Below are 22218 nucleotides of genomic sequence, written 5' to 3'. Positions count from 1 at the left end.
GATTTCATCTTTGACAGGAGACCCATCTTTTCCTGCAGAGTTTAGAGAGGAATGAGTGACTGCTACTTAGAAAATTAGGCAAACCAACAGGCAAGGAGACTTAACGTCAGGGAAATAAAAAAAATAAAAAAGAAACAAATGTGATCATCATCTACAATTTGATTCAGTTGAAAAAGCATTGATACGGCCTAAAATGTGGGCCTGTGAGTGACACTCTCTTAGATTAATATACCACACTGGAACCGAGTACACGCAAACACACATGTGCAGTATGCACACACACACACGTGCGCACACACAGACACATATGCATGCACGCACACATGCACACACATGCACACACATGAATGCATAAATGCACACTGCATATGTGCGCACACGTGAGCATGCATGTGCACACACATGAACGCTCACACACACATGCAGACACATGAATGTTTGCATGTGTGCACACATGCACACACATCAATGCTTGCACACATGTGTGCACACGCATCACACACGTGCATGACAGACACGTGCACACACATCACACACACATGCATGTACATATACACTTGCATATGCATATATGCACACATATGCACATGCACACATGTATACCCATACACGTGTGCACACACACAACTAATGTACACAACGTGCACACACATATACAAATGTGCATGCACATACATGCTTGCACACATACACACATATGTTTGCACACAAGTGCGCATACACTTACATGCATGTGCATGCATGGATGCTCGCAAACATGCATGCATGCACACGAGTGCTTACACATGCATGCACACACCACACATGTGCACACTTACATGGTTGCACATGTGTGCAAGCCTGCACACACACATTTGCACACGAGCACCCACATGTGCACACATGTGCACGCACCCATATGCACGGCACATGCACACACAAATGTGCACACATGCACACATACTCTCACATAGTTCTCTCTGGAAAGACGCTCGAGGATGGGCCACCTCAAGTACCATTGGGAAAGAGCTGGGGGCTGGAGCGGGAGATAGAAACTTTGAAGAGTCGAAATAGTCTACTACGTATACACGCTGCTTTATAAAAGATATAAAAATCCCATGTGATGTTGGTCAAATAAATATAAGAACCAGGTAGAACCAAAGAAGCTGTGCAGACCGGCCACAGTGTCTGGACAGGAAGCACCTGGGCAGGCCGCAGGGCCAGCAACTGCACAGCCCCTCGTGCCAGGGCAGCCCGGGCAGGGCTGGCCCCGGGACCTCCTGCTGGAACGCGCAGCACCTCTCTGTGCCTGGGACTGTCCTAATGGGTCTAGACTGCCCAGAAATGTCTCTTGAGCAGCAGCTAAGCTTTCTTAGAAGAAATACAAAACAAGACAAACACTGTAGGGACCCCCTTCTAGGAGGTACTGAGGGTGGGTAAGTTCATAGAAAAAGAACGTGAAATGAGCTACCAGGACCTGGGGGCAGGGCTGGGGTTAGTGTTTCACGGGCACGGAGTTTCCGTTTGGGACACTGAGAAAGCTCTGGAGGTGACGGTGGTGACAGGTGCACTCGAAAAAGGTACTCAACACACACGCCTCCTCAGCTACACCCTCAGCTTGGACAGGTCTTCATAAATCAAAGACCAGATGCTCAACTAACCTTTGTTTTCAAAATGAGGTGTGTGGGAGCTTAAGTGTGGGGTGGGCAGAACATGGAAGAGAAAAGTGGAACCAACATCAGGCTGAGAAAGTTCGATAGTGTCTGTCCGTCTCCAGCAGCTCCCACTGCCCCATGTGCAAAGGGTGATTGAAGGTGTAAGCTGTGGGGCCCTCCTCAATTTCAAGGTCTACATAAATTCTGCCCTCTCTTATCAGGGCAACTTAAGGAGAAACGGCTCTATGACCTAACTCGAAACACCCATCTTTCCCTCCATAGTGCCTGTGACCCTGGCCAACACACTGAAGTCCATCTTTTGTATGGTCCCATAAATAAAGGTGGTCGCATGGTATTGTCAATGGTGACCCCCACAGAATTGCAGGCTGATGAATTCCTGATAGAACTGTGTTTGCTGAAAGCCGAGAACTAGCTCTTAGCTCTTCCCTATTGCTGAAATCATGGTGACTTCCTTGGAGCCTGTGAGGTGTGACAGGTGAGGACAGTACAGGTGTGTAAGCCAGCTCCCTGTCACAAGCAACCAGCTCACTCATTATCTAGTGACCCTGGGCAGGTCACTCTACTCAGCGGGACCTCAGGGTGCTCATCTAAAAGATAGCAACTTTAAAGCCGCTAACATCCTTCTCTCTTGCCAAAAAAAAAAAAAAAAAAAATCACATAAATATTTACAATCTTGATTAAGTCACTATAATTTACCTCACCAAATCACTCTGCAGACACTGTGACACCTGAATGTGACTTCAACAAAGCAGAATATAGTAATGGTGACTTGGTAGTGTCCCAAGTGCTATTCAATTCAGTGTCCATCATTTGCAAGAGTTCTGGTCACTCTTGCAAGTTTGCTTTGAGGCTCAGTTTGGAGGCCAAATAAGATGTCTTTCCTGCAAGATGAGCTCATGAGAAGTAAGCTGAACCTGTACAAATGTATTGTTTTCCTCTAACGTTCTCATAATTATCACCAGGTTACCTCTTGATGCCTAAAGACATAAGTCCAAAAGGGGACACTGTTCACTCTAAAACTCCCCATGAGTCCTCTGACCCTTACACAGCACCTGACAGCTCACCTGGGCTGCTCGTCATGTGGCCCGAGCCCATCTCTTTGTCAAGAAGACCAGGGCCTCACAGCTGGACCCCACTCAGGACCCCAGCCCAGGGAGACAGCAGGGCAGCGCTCCCCGCAGAGGACACCGGACGAGACCAACGAACCCGCTTCCTGTTTCTTTAAGCCTCTAAACTGCTCTTTATTTGTTATTAAATGGCAATGCCACTTCTCCCATCAGAAGCTGTGTCTGCGTAAAGGTGAAGCCTCCATGTTCTGTCATCAATGCAGAAAAAATGCAGCCAGATCGCCTGCAGGTCACAGCCACTGGGGAGAAAGGCAGCCTGACGCCAGCTGGCATTTAAAAATGGAGGGTGTGTGGTCCGTGCCCAGATGCTGACCAGACCAGTAACTTGGGGAAAAATTCAAAACGGAGCACTTCACGTGGGAGTACTGGCATACTATACTACCCAGAGTCATCAGGCCTGCGGGAGCTCCGAGGCAATTTGGAAAAGAAGCATGAACTTATCCACCAAGAGACACGACACAGCCTGGGATGGCCTCAGGGGTCAGGCCAGACAAAGTGGAGGTGACAGATGAATGAGGTCCCTGGGCCGAGGTGGGGACCCCAGGCAAAGGCTCTCGCTTCAACCCTGCATGACCGACCTCATTCTGAGCTTGCAGTGACCACAGGTCCACCGGATTCTGACACCAGACATGCACGGAGGTCCCCATTTAAAAAAAAACAGATAGACAGAACTCCCCTGGCTAAACAGGAAAGAGCGGAGAATAAAACGGGCGGTGGAAAGGGTAGCCACTCTCTCACGGTCACAGTTTTCTGAAGCTGAGTGACTCAATCCCACTGACAATGGATTGTTCCGGGTACACGTCCTGGCTCATCCTTGTCACCTCCTTAAGTGATTGGCTTGCCCCAGGTAAGAGAAAGCAGAATGAGACAGTGACTCAAGTGGCTCTTTGAAGGTCTATCTCATTCCCGCAGACTTTGGACTGTGTACCTTCCCTATCCCAGTTCGCCTGCGGGCCACTTCAGTGCCTTGATCTGCAGTAGAGTTCGGGGGTGGGGAGTGAAAGGGAGGGGGAACAGGGTGGAAGAAAGTGATGGATGGATTGCATCATTTTTAAAGCTCCACACAGATGCTTTCCATGTGTCCTCATGCCCAGGAGGAATGGTGTCCCCTCTCACCGCAGAGCCCTGGGCTCCAGCAGGATGTGACAGAACTGGTAGGACTTGGGGGAGACCCTGGGCCCCAAGCACCTGACAGGCAACAGTTCCCATGGGGCCAAGATTGGCTGAAGAGACCCACCGCCCTGACCATCCGCTGCTCATCCACATTTGGAGTGGCCAGCAGGTTTGAGACAAAAGGCTGCTTTTCGGGGATGAGGGCTTTGCTTTGAAACCATCAAAAGCGCGACATTTAAAAAGGAAGGAAGGAAGGAAGATCACGTACCTGAAAGAAGCGATCACTGCCGTGACCTCGTCGTCTGGGTAGAAGTGGGTGACAGCATGGTGTGCCCCCAGCAGCTCTTTGCCATCCTTCCACCAGGAAATATGGGCATCCTGGTATGCATTGGGGACACTGATGGAGCAGTTAAACTTGACGCCCTTGTGTTCAGAAAGTATTATGTGGCCAACCGTGTGATTAAACGCAAGAGGCGGGAGGAGCCTGGACCTGGCAGGGGTGGCCTTGGGGGGGACCGCACTTCCTGTTGGTGACAACAGCATGGAGGGCCAGGCCTCACGACTGGTAGGAGAGGAGGATGGCGAGTGGTCAGCCAGCAGGGGCTCAGCCAGGCCTCCTGGAGGTGGCAGGGTGGGCGTGGTTCCTTCCCTCACCTCGGCGACAGCTGCAAAACAGAACACGATCGATCTTTAGCTTTTTAAATACTGGCGTCTCGTCCAAGTGGGTTCTCAACTTGTGAGGCCACAGTGAGGGGACAGCAGGGCACCCTTGGGGTCCCAGGGACACAAGAGAGGAGTTTAACACACGTCTTCACCCACAGGCTCATGCACGTGTTCACTCAGCTCTATCTTGAGAAGGTTTAAGAAAGATTAGTTCCCCTGTGGGACAGGAAGGCTGTGTCCTGTACCCTTGGGGTTCTTCCGGCTGGTCTCACGACCAGACAGACATGAGGCATAGTAGCAAGAGAAAATGACCGATTTAATATGCACATGTTTGGGAACCCCGCACACAAGAGTCAGAGACTCTGCATGATGGAAAAGGGACGTGGGTACATAAGACATCTCGAGCTGGGGATGGGGTAGGGGACTGGGGCCTTCAGAGGGTCATCGCGAGATGACAAGAAGGGCGGTAATTTAGTAAAAGGAAGTTTGCCTGCCCTGTGGACGGGTCAAGAGAGGTAACAGTCACTGATGAGCCTTGCTGTGGGCATGGCTCCTCATTCAAGTTCCTCTAGGAGTGGGAGGAGGGGCAGCAGTTTCTGCTGAGCCTGAAGATAAGTATGCCCTTAGCCCCAAACAACCCACGTACCAGAGACACGCCTTGGGGTAACTCGTTCTGAACCCCCACAACCCCATCAAAAAGACTTTTCTAATTGTGACTCATTCCAACTCCTTCATACACAACTCAGTGGCATGGCAGGAAGGTGGCAGCACCAGAGTCCACCTTCTCACGTCTGCCCAGTCACAAGACTGTGTCACTGGCCAGTAGTCTTGTGAAGGCTGCTTCTTGTCACAAAGAGACCCATCCCTCAGAATGAGGGATCCAAGTGCACATGTGTCACTAGCTACAGACAACTTGGAGCTTCTAGCAAAATGCTTGCTGCTGGAAGGGACCTAGAAATGTTTCTCTTTCCTATGGCCCATGATATTCCTAAACTACAGGCTAACCACAAGTGGACTTTTCACTTTTCTAATGGCATTTTTGGAGCATCCAGTCCATGCTGGTTGCCGCTATTCAATCACGAGCCGGTGAGACTGCAGTTGGAGGGATAAGCACTCCCGGTCTGCCTGGCCTCCTCCTTTGGCAAACTTAACTCTGCTCCTTCCCATGTGCTGGATCTGGGTCTGGGCCAAATCACTGTCTTTTTTTTCTTTCCATATACATTCCTTTCATAGAAGGCAAAAACTGGAGGGAGGAAGCAAACAATAATTCCTCTGGTTTGTTTAATTTACTTAAAAACACTTGATCTTTTTAATTATAAAGGTAACAAATATCTGTTGTGAATAATTTAAGAAAAGAAAAATTCAAATATTTACACAAGTTAAGAAGTGTAAATTGGAAACCTGTTTTGTAATCTCAGCCCTGCAAGTTAACTTCTGATTACAGTTTGGGGTTTACCCTTCAGTTTTCTGAACGGAGCTGCCAACTGAACCTACTAATGGCGAGGCCCCAACTCGGGTGGTGTCAATGAAGCCAGGGAGCAGCCACACCCACCCTGTAATCACTATGTGTGGTTTAAAAGTTAACATGTCCATGATATGATTTGCCAGAAGCTGGCAGAATGATTTAATTGCCAACAAATATTTACGTAGCCCCTGCTGGCCTCAGATCTGCTGTTACAGTCGAACAGGTCACAGAAAGACACTTCCCCAGAGAGGGTCAGCAGAGGAGGGTCCCAGGATTGAAGGGGAGACATGGCTAACTGGGGGTAGGAGAGGCTTTCACTGATCTCTCCCCATCCCTGATGGCCGGCCTTTCCGGATACTTGCTGCCCTGCCCCCTTTGTAACAGCTATGATCACTCATTCCATGCCCCATTCCCCGCTGGACACACAGAGAGAGCCCCCCAGGCCTCGTAGCCACACCGCAGCCAGTCCAAGGAGGCCTCAAAATCCGTATGTTGAAGGAATAAGTAAAGGCATGAATGAGAAGAGGGTGGACAGGCTTTCTAGGGCGGCGGTGGCGGGATGTGGAGAGTCTGGAAACTGGGCTCGCATTCCCATGAGCCCCCAAGCCGGTGGGAGCAGCGGGATGGCGGGAAGGTTTCTGAGCGGGCCAAGGAGGAGATCAGAGCTGTGCGGAGGGCACCGGCGAGGAGGCGGTGGGGAGTGGCGGGGCATCAGAGATAGGAGAGGGGCCAGCATGTCCGCATCCTCACCTTGCCACCATTTCACAAGAGAAAGGTCAGCCCGACCCGACACGCAAGACACAGTCTCAGAGCCCGGGAGCTCTCAGCAGTGGTCGTTATTACGCAGGCCATGTCCAGCATCCCCACGGGGAACGTGGGGGTGGGACAGCTGTGCCCCCAGGACTGTTGCTAGAAGTACAGGCGGGATGGCTAGGACTGGGTCGCAGTAAGTGCTCTGGCAGTGTCAACTACTATTCCTTGTATTGTTTCCTCATTTTGTGCTGAGTTAGTAGAGAGCTGCCGCAGAGAACGTGAGAACTGATGACATGCAGGCCTGAGACGGAGGTCCACGGGGCTGGTGAGGTCCACGCTGCACTTTTTTTTTTGAGAAGGGGGTGTTGCCATTGCCACCGTCAGGAACTGAATAAGTATGGAAAACTTAAAAAATGGCAAAATGAAAATCTTTCATGGTTTTGGACCTAAGGGCAACGATCATTTAGAAATTATACCTTAAGCTGCCAATTTTTCACTGTTCTGACTGCTTCAGTTGTCTGGTGCTCCTCCCCTGCTTTTTCCTCCCAGAAGTGGAAAACTTTAATGTTATTTTGGGGGACGTGACAGTGGGATGAGGTCAGACCAAAAATTTGCAACTTTTCAATTTTGTTAACTTGTTCTTGTGAACTCGCCTTCAAAGTGACAACAGGGAACGTGCTGGCCAGACAATGGCCACTGTGGAGACGATGTTTAATTAGAGAGCGAGGTGTATAACACCTGTGATCGGAGACAGAGCGAGAACTCCGTCCTGTCTCCAAAGCACGCACAGAGAGGCAAGCACGCACAGGGGCTGCCTCTGGAATCCACAAGACACCTTCTCCTTCCCTGCCCCTTCCACCTGCTTTCAAAGTCATTTCCATGTGCGGCCTGGATGGCAGTGAGTGGGAGGTTCAACCTCACAGGCAACCCTGGGTACGTGGCCTCCAGCTTGGGCCCAAGAGTGGCAGACAGGTGTTCCAGCAACTGCACTTGCCAACTCCAGGACCCACACCCCTCCAGTCCTGGAATGATGTGGTGACGTGCCTATGTCGTGTGCCCATGTGTCACCAATCACCACTCAGCCTTGACCAATTCCAGTGTCAGCTTCTTAAAGACAGATTGTGCCTTCGTCATCTCCCTCTGGTGCGCAGAAGGGGACAGGCCTGGTCAGGGAAACGGCCCACTGTCCCAGGTGGCTTCGCCTTGTCCTTCTGAACAAATTTGTCTTCAGCTTTCTTGAAGGCTGGGGGCGGCGTTCTCTGCACCCAATGTGGCACATTAGATGGAGCTGATATGCTCCATCTAATGTGCCACATTGGGTATGATGCGGACAGTGTTTTGAAGGGCAGGCAGGGAACAGAGGTGGTCTGGATAGGGACACTGCTGTGGCTGGGGGTGGGACCACGGTGGGACTTGCCTCGGAGGCAGCCGCCCTGCCCTAACCACACAGCTAGAGAGATGTCAGAGGGCCTTAGTCTCTCCGACTCAGAAGTGGTCAATTACGGGCCACTAGTGCTGAAGCTGTTTTCGCATACCCACCTGTAAGTTCACAAATGTTTGCTGCACAGCAGCAGACGGGTTGGGGTGGTGCTGCTCAGAGCTCCCAGTCCGTTGCACTGTGACACAGCCTCCAGGGAGCCGGGCTAGATGGGGATGTGGGGATGATCAGGTACACAGTGCCTCAGAGCACTGCGCAAATGCTAGCTGACGCTGTGTTGCTTGTGCCTGAATTGGGCCGTTGGCTGCCTAATGTAGGAATGTCTGGGCCTCGTTGGGGCGTGCGAGATCACCAAGGCGGTGTGCCTGAGACAAGGCACAGGGAACATGACCCTAGAACAGGGTGAATGCAGCCAGAGAGGAAAAAGCACACCTGTAGGCTGTGCTGCCAATGGCCCAGGGCTCTGAGGGACCTCCCCAAGGCTGGCATACACATTCTCCTCTAGCTCAAGTCCCAGATTGTCCAGAACCCTCGGATCACAGCTGAGGAGGGTGCAGAAGGGTTGGGAGGGGGAGGGTGCAGGGGGCGAGCCCCGTTTAATCTCCCTCGCTCCGGGTGTCCTGTGCCATGAGCCTGCTTACAGTCCAGAAGCAGTGATGGGGTCAGAGCTGGACTGGAGGCCAGCCCGTGGGCCACTCCTGCTCTCTGAAGTTCAGCACCTTGGGGAGGCAGCAGGGCCAAGCAGTGTCCTTGAACTCCCAGGGGTCCCTGCTTCTACCACAGAGCATGTGTGGGCAGGAAGCGGACACACCTGGGGTGGGTGCTGCCCGGTGCCCTTGGCCTGCCGCCTGCCTGGCTTTGCTGTTCAGCAGCCCCTGCGGTGGCAGGTTCTGTGCTTCATAGAAAGGCCTGTGGCCTCTGGAGTCCCATGTGTGCACATGGCCCTGTTGCCCTGGGAGAAAGGTCTAACCAGACCGCTCCCTTGTCACCTGGTTTAAGGACTTGTCCCCCACCTCCACTGGCTGAGGCCAGACTCCAAACAAACAGAAATTTTCTACTTTATGCAAAAGCCAAGCATCCTCTACTGAGAAAGAACAGCAACGACACTGGAAACCTTTAAAAAACCTTTCGCCTGAGGTCACATAGTCTGACTGTCCCCAAGCTGCAAGTCGAAAACGTGCAGTATTAATTGGAATGAATGCACCCAGTCACTGGAGACAACCTGGGAGGGGCCTCGCTGGAAAGGAGGGTGTGAGTGGTGACCTGCATGTGCTGGGAGGTCACAGCTGCTGGGTGGTGGTGGGTTTGCAGGGGGTGAAGGCCTGCACAGTGAAGACAGTGAAGTCGGAGGTGAGACATGGCGCTGGTGTCAGACTTTCCACAGGCTCTGGGGACACAGGGCTGCCAGATACAAACAGGATGCCCCAGTTATACTTGTACTCCAGATACACAAGGACTGACTGTGCCTGATGGCACTTTAATCAGATAAACCTAACCAAGTATCATTTTGCAAACCCCAGCTGGAGCCGGGCCCCAAGGAGTTCACTGTCTCCCCCACAGGCTGGGCGAAGGGTGGGTCGGGGGCACTGGGACCCCAGCACACTCAGCGAGCCGCCCCTGTGAGCCCTCACAGAGGGGGAGCAAAGGGCTCAGGCCTTTGGGTAGAGGCAATGGATGATTATCAGGTGACCCCCCAGTTCCCGGGTTCTCCCCCCCCACAGGCCTCCAAAAATGCAGAGCCCCCCACAGCCTGCACATGCATCAGCAGTGGGATAATAACCAAGGTCCCAAGGGCTCTGTGTAGATCCTCATTGTCCCCTTCATCCTGAACCCCACTTTTCATCTTGGCACTTGACTTTTTCTTGGTAGAAGTGCTTTGCAAAACAAATTTCCCGGGGAGCTGCAGACCCTGTCTCAGGGCACCAATGCCGCCAGAACCTAATTCCAACATCCCCCCACCTCTGTCCTCGTCTACAATCCAGGGGAACACCAGCCATCTCCAGGAGGGTTCTGAGCTCCTATGCCCAGCTTCCCCGACAGCTGGAGTGCATGGGGGCGGCATCAGGTGGGATTTTGGGGACATCCTCCTAGTGATTGCAATGTACCGCAAGGACCAGACGCTTGCCCTAGGGAATGGAGACAGTGGCCCAGATCACCTTGGCTGGGGGGCTCCCACAGGTCCAGCCCGAGAATCCCCAGGAAGAGAGCCCGGGTGTGAATGCACAGGCTTGGGAGGGCGCTGAGCTCAGGAACTCTGGAACCCAAGGGGCAAGGCAAAGCCCCATTCAACCAGAGGACCTTGTGCAAGCCACCTGTCCCTCTGAGACTCAGTCTGCTCATCACCGAGTCAGACAGGTGGAAACCGACAGCCTCAGAGGTGAGAGCAGGAGACTGCCCACGATCACGCACTGGGCTCGATGTGCATGGACAGGCAGCAAATTGCAGCCATTATTCCCATAACATGAAATGCCCATTCTGACTTCTCTTGAAAGCGCAGCTAGTTGTGCTTACAGAAAACAGCTATGCTGCCAGGCCATGTGGCCTCTTCAGGGAGGCAGAAATACACGTTTACGTTACCAGGACTTTTCCTTCTCTTTTCCCTTTGGCAGCACACCAAGTGCAACAGAAAGATGCCAAGGGAAGCCTTTCTGGCCATGCTCCTACAGCAGCCCCCACATTGGAGCCTGGGGCGGGTTCTCCCAGTAGCCAGACGTGGCTTTCCCAAGACCAGGAGACACTCCTAGGCTCCAGGTGTGGCTCCCCCATCATACCACCCCAACATGTACCCCCCCAGTCCACCCACATCTGAACTTCTTTCATAAAAAGCCATTCTTCCAAAAGAAAAATTATTTCCTTTCAAAACATGACTATCTCTGGAAAAGCAAAGAATAGTTTGTCTCTCTAAGGGACAGAGGGCAAAGAATTCCCTCCACAAACAGATGTACTTTTCCATAATCTTCCTACAAAAACCTTGGGTATTACATATAAAACAGACATTAAAAAAAAAAAAACCCTGAAAAATGAAGAAAAGGCAGACTGACTAGGGACCTTGGGACTCGAGGTCACCATGGTGGTGAATTCCTGGGTTTTCCTTTTGCCTCACTGTCTCAATTTGGAAAGGCTAAGTCTAAGGCTTGTTCTCTCCAGTCAGAGGACCAGAAAAGGGCCAGTTCAGCAAGATCGAAGACTTTTAGACAATAAACCGCTCTCTTCTAGGTAAACAACACAGAAAATACCATGGTTCCCCCTTCCCAAAAGAGATGACAGTGTTCCTGCTGTGGTATCAGAGAGGGCCGAGTAGAGAGCTGGGACTCATCCCTGCTGGCCACTGACTGGTGTTAGTGGAAGCCCACGTGGGGAGCTGGACTTCCACTCCCACCTGGCGTTAACGAGGCGTCCCTCCTCGTCCCCATTGGAGTTATCAGAGGAGGCCTAGTGGGGAGTCAGGACTTTCACCACTGCCTTGAGGGAGCATTCCTCCCACCCCGAGTGTCGGTGGAGGTAGGGCAAGGAACACTCAGAGCGTCACAAGGCTCCCCGCTCCTTCCCAGCCAGGGAGCTCTCAGTGTAGGTCTGGTGGGTACTCAGAACTCCACTACCTGCAACCAGCTGTGACGCGGACTCTCCCATGCTCAGGTGTCAGTGGAGGGAGAGTGGAGAGCTAGAATTCCACCCCCTCGAGGCAGTAAGAGGCCGTGTACCCTCCTCCCCACAGAGAAAATCAGATAAAACAAAAGATTTAAATAAAAGCCAGTCTCATAATATAATACCAAAGATGTCTACATTTCAATGAAAACTCTGTCTCAAACTAAATGAAATACCAATACCGAGATGTCAGAATTATCCAAAACACTTTTAAAGGAATGATAAAAATAATTCTAATGAGCAATCATGAGCAGGGAACACATGAAATAGAAGGTACAAAAAAGAACCGAACGGAAATTTTTTTAATGGAAAAAATTCAATAGCCAAAATAAAAAAATGAATGGATGCGCTGAACCACAGAATGAAGGGGCAGAGGAAAGAATTAGTGAACTGGGAAACAGGACAATAGAAAATAATTTAGTCTGAACAACAGAGAAAAGATACGGGAAAAAAAATGAACAGAGTCCCCAGGGCCTGCAAAGCTACCACTAAAGACCCAACACATATATTGTCAGGACAATAGGACAGAGATGGCAAGGCTGAAAAAGCAGTCAAAGAAATGGTGCCTGAGAACTTCCCAAATCTGGCAAAAGATGTAAACCTACAGAATCAAATATCTGAGCGAACTCAAAATAGGATAAACCCCCAAAATGTCCATGCCGAGATACATCGTAGTCAAACTTCTAAATACTAAAGACAAAGAAAACAATTTGAAAACACAGAGAGAGAAGGAAAGCTACGAGTATCTGTCACCAGCAGACCTACCTTAAGAGAATAGCCACAGGAAATTCTCTGAACAGAAAGGAAACAAAAGAAGGAAAGTTGAATCATCAGGAGGGAGGAAAAAACAGGAAAAGCAAAAATAGTGGTAGATACAGTAATTTTCCCCTTCTTCTTGAGTTTTCAAAATTACGTCTGGTTGAAGAAAAAAATGTGACACAGTCCGATGTGGTTCCACACATGAAGAGGAAACATTTGAGATAATAATGTTTTCCATGGGGGAGGTAACAGGACTTAAAAAGAGGTAGGGATTCTGTAGTTTGACACCTAACATAGCGGTAATTACATTAAATGTAAATGACCTAAATATATCTGTTAAAAGACAGAGATTGGTATAATAGACCCAACTAATTGCTGTTTATAAGAAATTCACTCCAAATATAACTTTAGAGGTAAGTTGAACACAAAAGCATAGAAAAAAATATATAAAGTAACCATGAATAAAAAGAAAGCAGGACGACTACAACAATACTGGATAAAGTAGATTTCAAAGCAAGAAGATCACCGGAGACAGAAAGGCACATTCTGTAACGACAGAAGAGTCACTCTACCAACAGACACAGCAGCCTTGCATGAGCACAGTAGGCCTGCTGTGTCCATGCGCTCCATGTTGATGAATTCAACCAGCTGTGGATTGGAAATATTCAGGAAAAAAAAAGGTACGATGCTGCTGACATCCATACTAGGCAGTTAGGCCTACGATGGTCGAATCTGTACTGAACGTGTCCAGACTATTTTTTCTCGTCATTATTCCCTAAACGATACTGCAGAACAAGTATCTGCATAGCACTTGCACTAGGTTAGGTACAGGCAGTAACCTAGACGTGATTCAAAGTAGGTGGGAGGATGTGCACATGCTACCCACCTCACATAAGGGGCTTGAGCATCTGTGGATTTTAGTATCCTGGAATGGGGGCGCAGGGGGCGGTCCTGGAACTGACCCTCCATGGATACTGAGGGGTGACCACATGTCCCAAAGCAAAGAGATGTAAAACATGTGAAGCGGAAACTGACAGAACTAGAAGGAGAAAGAAACAAATCAACAGTCGTAGTGGGAGACTCAGCCCCTTCCCCAGGCCTTGCTCTGTGCATTGCTTCCCTTTGGCTGTTCTTGTGTTGTATCCTTTATAATAAAACTAATCACAAGTGCTTTTCCAAGTTCTGTGAGTCATCCTATGACTCACTGAACCTGAGGGGGATGGAAGGGGACCCCTGAATATGCAGTCATATAGGTAGCCTGGACACTCCATTCAAGCTGGTGCCCAAAGAGGGGAGTGGGGAGGCTTTATGGGATCGAGTCTTTAACCTGTGGGGTCTCCACTAACTAGAGGTAGTTACTGTTGGAATTGAATGGCATTGGAGGACACCAGATGGTGTCGGGAACTAGAGAACTGGTTGTTGTCGAAACACCATGTTCGATGTCAGAAAACACACACACACACACACACACACACACACACACACACACACATCCTCCTTAATAAACTCCAGGAAGACTGTTTTGGAGATATAGACCACGTTTCTAAAATTTGTGTGGAAAGGCAAAGGAAATGGAATAGCCAAAGAATAAAGTGGGAGGAATGAGTCTACCCAAACCCAGAACTAATTATACAGCTGTCACAACCAAAGTGAGCAGCATCAGCAGAGGGGCAGACGCACAGGACAACAGGGTAGGAGAGAAGACCAAAAACAGACACACATGATTTATCAGCCTGCTCTTCAGCCGAGGTCAAAGCAGTTCAAGGGAGGAAAGACAGCCTTCTCAAAGGACGTCACTGGAGTAAGTGGACATCCCCGAGCAAAAAAAAAAAAGAACTTTGACTTAAGTCTTAAAGCATATTCAAAAATTAACTCAAAATGGGTTACAGGTTTAAATATAAAACATAAAACTTTTAGGGGGGAAAAAAAAAAAAAGACAGACAAGAAAAACTTCAGGATCTAGAGCTAGGCAAGAGTTTTTACACCTGGCACTAAAAGTATGATTCATAAGGAGAAAATTTGGTAAATTGGGTTTCACCGAAAGTGAACGTGTTTGCTTTGCAAAAGACCCTGTTAAGAGAATGAAAAACAACCACGGACTGAGAGACGTGATCCGCAAACCACACATCCGACAAAGGACTTGCATCTAGAATGTTAAAGAACTCTCAGAACCGAGGCAAGGTTTTCTGCTGCGTGCAGCCAAAAAGAACCCCTCACGGGCATGGCACAGAAGGACACTGCAGAGTGCTGCCTGCCCGCACGACTGTGCGGTTCGATGACGACGAAAGGATGCCAGGTAATTAAATGTGGAGTAGTGGTTTCTCTGGGGGAGGGAATGCGGGGGTGAGACAGAGAGGGTGGGGGTCCTCACATGTGCTGCTGACTCCTGCTTCCTTAAGCTGGGCGGTGAGCATGGAGGTGAATGTTACTACCTTTTGTGTGTGTCCTAAATATTTTATAACAAGATTTGACTATAAAGAAAAGGGGAAGGTGAGAAAGAAAAAAGTGTAGCGGTAAAATTAGGCCTATGCTTCCTGGCTGGCCCCCTGATGATGGTGGCAGAACCCTCTGTGATGGCTCGCAGGAGAGGCCTGAGCCTTCCCTCCACCCTTGGTCCTAAATCCTAGGGCACCGGGCTCCGGGAACGTCCAGGTCCGCAGTTCTCACCCCGATGCGAGACTGGCCCCCTTCCCTAGATGGACCCAATGCTCCGATTCCTGCCCTTAGTGCCAAGTTCTAAGGGGGCAGGGTGTGAGGCTCCGTAGGGGTACCAAGGAGTGCACCCCATGACGGAGTCCACCCCATGATGGAGTCTACAGGTCCCGGGGGATGGGCCCAGGCTTCCGAAAAAAAGCTTCACAGGAAAGCTTTCTAGTTGACTTTCCCTCTTCCTCCCAGCTAGAACACTGAGGAGGTTTACATTCTATGATTTGTATTACAAAATATACTTTTACATTTCCAAATATAAAATTGCATCCTAGTATTAAATAGACTTTTTAAAACAACGTCACTTGCCCTGCACCCCGGGGAGACATGCCGCATGCAGCCCCTGCCTCTCGGAAACCCCCAGTCCATGCTCCCCCAGATCTGAGGCCAAGATTTGGACAAGTTCAGCGTTCTCAGAAATACATCTGTGCGTTTCGACTATTCTACTGCCCCAGAGAGAGCTGCTGGGGCTGCTTTGCGGGGGCAGGGAGTGGCAGCTGCCTGCACTAAAGAACCCACTAGTGGGGCTCATTTTAAAGAAACACCCCACACCTCCAGCTGACGCCTGAGGACACTGACGCCAGAGTCAGGCTGTGGCCAAGGGGTCACGCTCCTGCTGGCACGACCTGGAAGCAGCCCTGTGAGCAACCGGCCCAGCTCACCTTTTCTCTTCTGACGGAATCCGTTTCCCGCCTAGAGGGGACCCCAGAATCACTCATCTGCCACGCCCTGCCATTGGTTTCAGAGCTTCAGAGAAGTGACACATGACACCACCCCCCACCCCGTCCCTGAATGCTAACATCAAAACTGAGATGAGAATGTACATCTCTGAACGCTTAAAGTGGTTTTCTTTTTTTAATTAACACTTCAGATTTAATGCTAAACCTAATCAGCTTCCCTTTTTCCTTTGCTCCAAAACTTTCAAAGAACATTGTTTTCATCCACAAATCACGTGCCAGGGCTGTAAAAAAACGCTGACAGGCTGGTTCCACTTCCCGCGTGGGGGCAGCCGGCCAGCAACGAGTGGAAACCCGCTCACAGAGGCTGTGCCCTTGGCCTCCATGAGTACGGGCCGGCTGGATCGGCTGGCTGTGCGTTCAGTCGACGGTCAGGCCCGAGACAAAGCCACGTTCAGCAGGTCTAAGTCCTGACTCTAATATTCTGCACTGAGACAACCTGTTCTGATTTGTGAAAACAGTCATTCTCCAAAACCATAACCAGGCCAGCCTATCGCAGCTTTAACAAGCCCGAAGGCTTAAAATAGCAAAACGGTCCTTTCTCCCCAACAAACAAGGCTTTCCTTCACATGTCTCGGGTGGAGACAAGAACACAGCGAAGGCAAATTCTAAGATGTTTACCATTCCTGAATACTGAGGGAACTGGGCAGCCTCCCACCCTACAAAAAAGCAGATTACACAAAGAAGAGATCTGTCCCTTTGCCCACTGCCGGGTGCCAGCCTGAGACCTCAGCCTTGAGGGCAGCATACCCCGAGCGGGTCTGGCTGGGGCCTTAGCTGCCGCACAGAGCTAGGCAGCACCTTGAAGAGACCGGCTGAGAAATGCCCAGAAGATACCACTGATGACTGAGCACAGGGACAAACACGTGAGCATAAACAACCTTGTACATGTAGATATGACAAGAAGTGGGTTTTCTCCAAACATGAGTCTCTTGGTGTAAAACTTCTCTTCTGTGACCTTGGTTGAAACGTAAAGTCGACCTCTGTTTCTCTCCCCCTCCCTCTCTCCCCCTAACCCCTGCTTCTTCCTCCACCCCTTGCTACCCCAAGACTCATGGAAAATCCACATTAGCGTTAAGGAAGAAGCACTGACAAGGGATACACAGGTAAAGAGTGAAATAAAATGCTCTAGAGCTGAGTGTAGGCTTCCCAGTGAAATGTGGAAGACACAGTCACCCTTTCTTCCTTTAGCACTTTAAACTCAAGGTCATGAGGCTGTGCCCACTGGGTCCTGCTGCTGACACAGGCCCAGAGAGCTGGATGACACAGCTACCAAGAAGGATGGCTGCCCAGCCGTGGTCTCACAAAACTAGGGAAGACTTGGGCCCTGGCCAAGGTCAAGGTCAGGCCACTGTTGAGACAAAGCAAACTGAGACTCAGGCATGGGAGGCAGGACTCCAGGCCTGTATCTCAGCTGGGAGCAAAGGGGCCAGAACAAGAGAGGGTCAAGCACATGCCCCCAGGGACAGAGGCAGGATCAGGGCTTCCTTTGGGCATTGGGGCAGCTCACACCTGCCACTAACAGGAAGTATGGGGTCAGGAGGGCACGTGGCCTCCCTGTGGGATGCCAACCGGCACACACACACTGGGCAGGTATGGAGATCCTAATCTAAGAAATGAAGCCACGTTTTTCAATTGCAGCCAGAAGGCTTCACTTGGAAAACTTGGTTTTAGCTGGTCAAAAGAAAAGGAACTATCTATCTGGGTGTTTACACTCAAACCCAAAACAAAGCAGAAACTACACCCACACTGGCGCAGTTGTGTGGGAGAGAGCGGAGCGGGCATTGACCTTCTTGAGAGGCACATGACAGGAAGATATTCCTGGACCAGTTAGTCTGAGTCCAGCGGCTGAAGGTAAGGGGTGGGCAGGCAGGGCGGCCAGGGCAGGGCAGCGGCGGGAGGGCAGGGTGGCCCTGCAGACAAGCCAGGTTTGCCAGGGAGCCACGAGGAAACAAAATCCCAAAGAACAGAGCCAGAATGGACACCCACAGCCCTGCCCATAGGGAACGGGCAGGGTGGCCCAAGATGCACTTTAGGACACATTTCAAAGAGAAAAGGAGAACCTCCCCTCATCTAGGAAAACAACTACCCACACATCAGAGCTCAGCAGAGGCAAGAAGTCATCGGTGACAAAGACGAATATTTCTGGAGCACTCATTAGCTCATTTCATCCTTCCACCACCCTATGAATAGTTGAGTCCCACTGACCAGAGGAGGAAACTGAGGCTGGCCAGGAGGGACAGGAGCGGGCTTGCTGGCTACTCAGATCCCTGCTGAGGACTTCATTCCAGCTGAAATGCTTTGTTGCATCTTTGTAATAATTAATCTCCTGCTGAGATGCCCGGCAACCAAAGCCATGTGCTTGTGCTCGGCTTATGATTAAACTAGTGACAATGGCCCCAAGTCAAGGCACTCAGGGCGACCACCTGAGCGCTGGGCAACCTGCCCCACATCCATGAGTTGCTGCTAAATCTGTATTTTTAATGTGAAAAATCGGCATTTGACTTTTTTTTCTAGTTGGAATATTTCAGAGAATATAAACTATGTTAGCATTGCTATCTCACGTTAACACAGTCCCAGAGTCTATCTCCTCTCCATGTCCTGACTTTTCTAGTAGTGAAATCACTCTGGCATCTCAGCAAAATGGAAGATGGTTTTCTACCGACCAAGTGCCGCATATAAGGCCCAGGAGCTGCAGTAATTCTGCTTTGGGAAAAGCCAGTAGGGGGAGAAGGGGAGGAGCATGGGCAGAGCAGTGGACAACTGGTCGTGGGCGCTGTCCACAGATACCCACTGAGCGCCCAAGGTGGGCTCAGCAAGGTGACGTTCACCATCGGGTGGTGAGAAATGTCATCAGGAATTAAATTTGATAGAGAGAGTGTATGTGTGAGACTGGCTGGGGAGGCTGTGAGGGAAGGCTTCTTGAGAGCAGCTGAGTGGAAACCCAGACAAGCACAGCAAGCAGAGACCCTGGGCCCAGATCCAGCCAGGGGCGCATCCACTGCAGCTGAAGGAGGCCCTGTGGCTGGAGTCACTGGAAATGAGTTAGAGGAGTGGAGGCCCCACGAGGCCCTGCAAACCCTGGAATGGGAAGCCCCAAACGACAACACAGGTGGAGTCATCCTCAAATCTCCTCCTGGTTATGATGTGGGAAGCGGCCGTTGCCCTCGTGTTCACTGGTGGGTGAGGCAGGCCCGTTTAAACCCAAAGTCCTGGCTCAGACTGTTCACCTGGCTGCATGTTCCCAATTCCCAGGCATCTAAAGATTCAACCTGTTCAGAAACATCTCCAACCAGCCCTGTTCCTGAGATTATCTGGAAATTACTTATAAAAGTCAGATGGAAAAACATCATTTGAATTAATATAAAAAATAACTGTGTTCCATTCAGCACTTTGAAGAAACAGATCAGAATAGATTTTCAAGAACTGTGTGTTTTTGGCATAAGCCCTGCTTACCTCCAAAAAGCATCTGAGGCCACGGTTGTAAAATCCACAAGCACTGGGACAAATGACAGTTCTCCCTGGGAAACTGCTTGTGGTATATTATCATGTCCATCACAGCATCGCGGGTGGAACACACTAACGTTCAACAGTTTTAAAAGCCCAGTTTGCTCCCAGGGAGTTGAGCTGCGTGCACCAGCTAAGGCCTTGCCATGCCCTCGCTTTACCCACATTTATGCTCCTCCTCTGCTCTCCCCCTACCACACAGCCAGCTCACCAGCCCCCCACCAGAGACTGAGCGGGAAAGAGGGCTGAATGTCCCTGGTTCAGCAGTTTCAGTTCTGCTGCGTATGCCTGGGTCGTGTCTACACACACACATTCCACCCTGTCTCTCACACCCCCTCTCCTGTCTGGTGAGCAAACCATGTGGACCCACAATATGTAACACAGAAACCTTAAAACTAGACCAAAAGTCTCATTTCCAGTCGTAATCTCCTCCTAGAGCACTCTGACTTCTGCTCTAATTCTGCGAATCACATTCTTGAAGCTTTTCACAAGGCAGGCTATCACACTGCCAGATGTCGTCAGGTAAACTCAAGATTAAAAAAAAAAAAAGGCAGATGAAGAAAAACTGGAGAAATTCTTCACTCTTCCTGCTGAGTGCATGTAACAGACCTTTAAAGATCATCTGACTAAAGCTGATGATCAGCTACAAAAGTTTTTTATTACAGCTTTTAAAAATTTGGAAAAAGAAAAACACTGTTTTTAATATCTTACACAAAACTACTGTTTCCATTACTTTTCCCATAACTTTTTACCACACTCATTACCTCCAAGACTATTTATGGCCAGCCCTCAATAGTAGAAAAATATAACGGATTTGCAGATTAAGAAGAATGATTCTAGCAGAAATGCAGAGAATTTTTGAGGATGGGGGAGGCAGAGAACAAGATTGTTTTAGTTCTTTGATTGGTTTTGCCTTCTGATGTTTGTTTCAAATTGCTATGTTGCCCCAAATTATAAATCGTTTATGTAATTTAATGCGCAAAAAGAGGGGGCTTAAGAATTTTTCATTTGAGCAACTGAGCTTTCAAAGGACAGCCTCAAAAGAAAAAGTTGTAAGCGAACTGCTTAACTTGAACTTTTCAGGTATTCTTAAAAAACATTTTTGACTCTAACGGGCAAAAGCTACTCAGCCATATTCATGGTCAAAAAGAGACCCAAAAACCACAGGCTGGATGGAAACTGTGGAGCTAAGGAAAAATGCCCAGGATGTGTTTATTTAGCATACTTTTCTCCCCCTTTCTTTGTGTTTTGCTAAGGCCTGGTTTAGTCTCTTCCAGCTTCGTAGAGGAGTGAGTGCACAGGCGCTCAGATTTCTAAGCCGTTCACCCCTCACCCGCGACCCAGCTGTGGGTGCAGGACCCGCCATGCTGGCCGCCCTGCGCTCCCTCAGCCAGCGTCTGACCCGGGAATGCCTGTCACCACACCTGGCAGCACTGAGATATACCTAGACGCTGTCCCGGCACAGGAGGGCCTGCCGACAACAATAGGGATACAGAATGCCCCCTCTCTCCAGAACCTGCACAGGGTATCGGGCAAAGAGGCGCAGGTATTGCCCAAGAGGGCCCAGTGGGGGCGCCGCCCCTCCCCCGCTCCAGCCTGTGCGTCGGAGGGCGCGGGTCCCTGGATTGGTGGGGCTGCGGCCCCCAAGGCCGGAGCGGGTCAGCAGTGCAGGGATGTCCTGGGAGAGTTTTACGCGAACTCCCGGCCAGGACGGCAACCACGTTCGCTCAGCCGAAAACTTGGAGACTCAAAGCTCGCCAGCCGAGCCCTCCGAGCTCCACCACCTCTCCGTGGAAAAGGGCGCCCTGGGGACCCCCCACCCGCGCCACTGGGCTCGCGCCCACGGCGGGTCCGGGCGCTCTGGGCTGGTGCGCTAGCTGCGCTCCGCCCCCAGTACCGCCAGGGGTGGGGGGTGTTGGTAAACTTGCCCTGCAGTGGGGCGCCCCCACCCGCGCCCAGATTCGAGCCTTCCTCCCCCCGGCTCAATCGCCCCCAACACCGACGTCGACCCCGGCCCGCCTCCCTGGCCTGCCTCCCCCCCAAAATCCTCGACCCGCGCCACCAGCCCTCAAGTCCACCAGCCCCAGACCCCTCCCCCAGCCCCAATCACCCCGGATCCCCACTCCATTGGCCACTCCCTGGCCCTTTTTCTCTCCCAGTCCCACCCCACCCCGAGCCCTTGTCCCCTGCCCCCTGCCCGATCGCCCCTGCCGAGGCCCCGCACGCTCACCCCCTCTCCGGAGTGTGAGGACGAAGAGCCAGGGCAGCAGCAGCAGCAGCAGCGGGGCCCACCCCATCGCGAGGCCGCGGGCCTGGAGACTTCCCGACGGGCGCACGGGCGACCGGGCCAGCGGAGCAGCGGGTCCGGCGCGGGGCAGCAGGCGCCGGACTGGAGCCGGGAGGCGCCGCGCGCTGGGAGGGGCGGGCCGGGGGCGGGCCGCGGGGGAAGGAAGGGACCCGGCCCGCGGGAGGAAGGGAGGGAGAACGAGGGCGGGAGAGAGGCCCGCACCGGAGGCGCGGTCGAGGCGGGGCGGGAAAGGGGCCCGGCCTCCCGGCGTCCGGCGGAGCTCCCCGGCACCGCCGGAGGTGCAGGGCCCGCCCGGCAGGAGAAGCGAGTGCCCCATGCGCCCCAGGGCAAGACGGAGAGGGG

General features: G+C 51.2%; 1 protein-coding gene across 1 annotated transcript in view; it reads right to left on the bottom strand.

Annotated features, from left to right (window-relative positions):
* MERTK (MER proto-oncogene, tyrosine kinase) overlaps positions 1-21977 on the bottom strand; it is a 73513-nt gene extending 51536 nt beyond the window's left edge. Inside the window, 2 exon segments of the mRNA XM_039872604.1 lie at positions 4164-4560; positions 21799-21977. Coding sequence (XP_039728538.1) covers positions 4164-4560; positions 21799-21865 — 464 coding nt within the window. The 5' untranslated portion in view covers positions 21866-21977.
* Between the last annotated feature and the right edge of the window lie 241 nt (positions 21978-22218).

Source organism: Pteropus medius, unplaced genomic scaffold (genome assembly GCF_902729225.1).
Source record: "Pteropus medius unplaced genomic scaffold, Ma_sr-lr_union100, whole genome shotgun sequence".
Taxonomy (NCBI): Eukaryota; Metazoa; Chordata; class Mammalia; order Chiroptera; family Pteropodidae; genus Pteropus; species Pteropus medius.
Note: the sequence above shows the minus strand (reverse complement) of the source record. Positions and strands in the feature narration are given on the sequence as shown.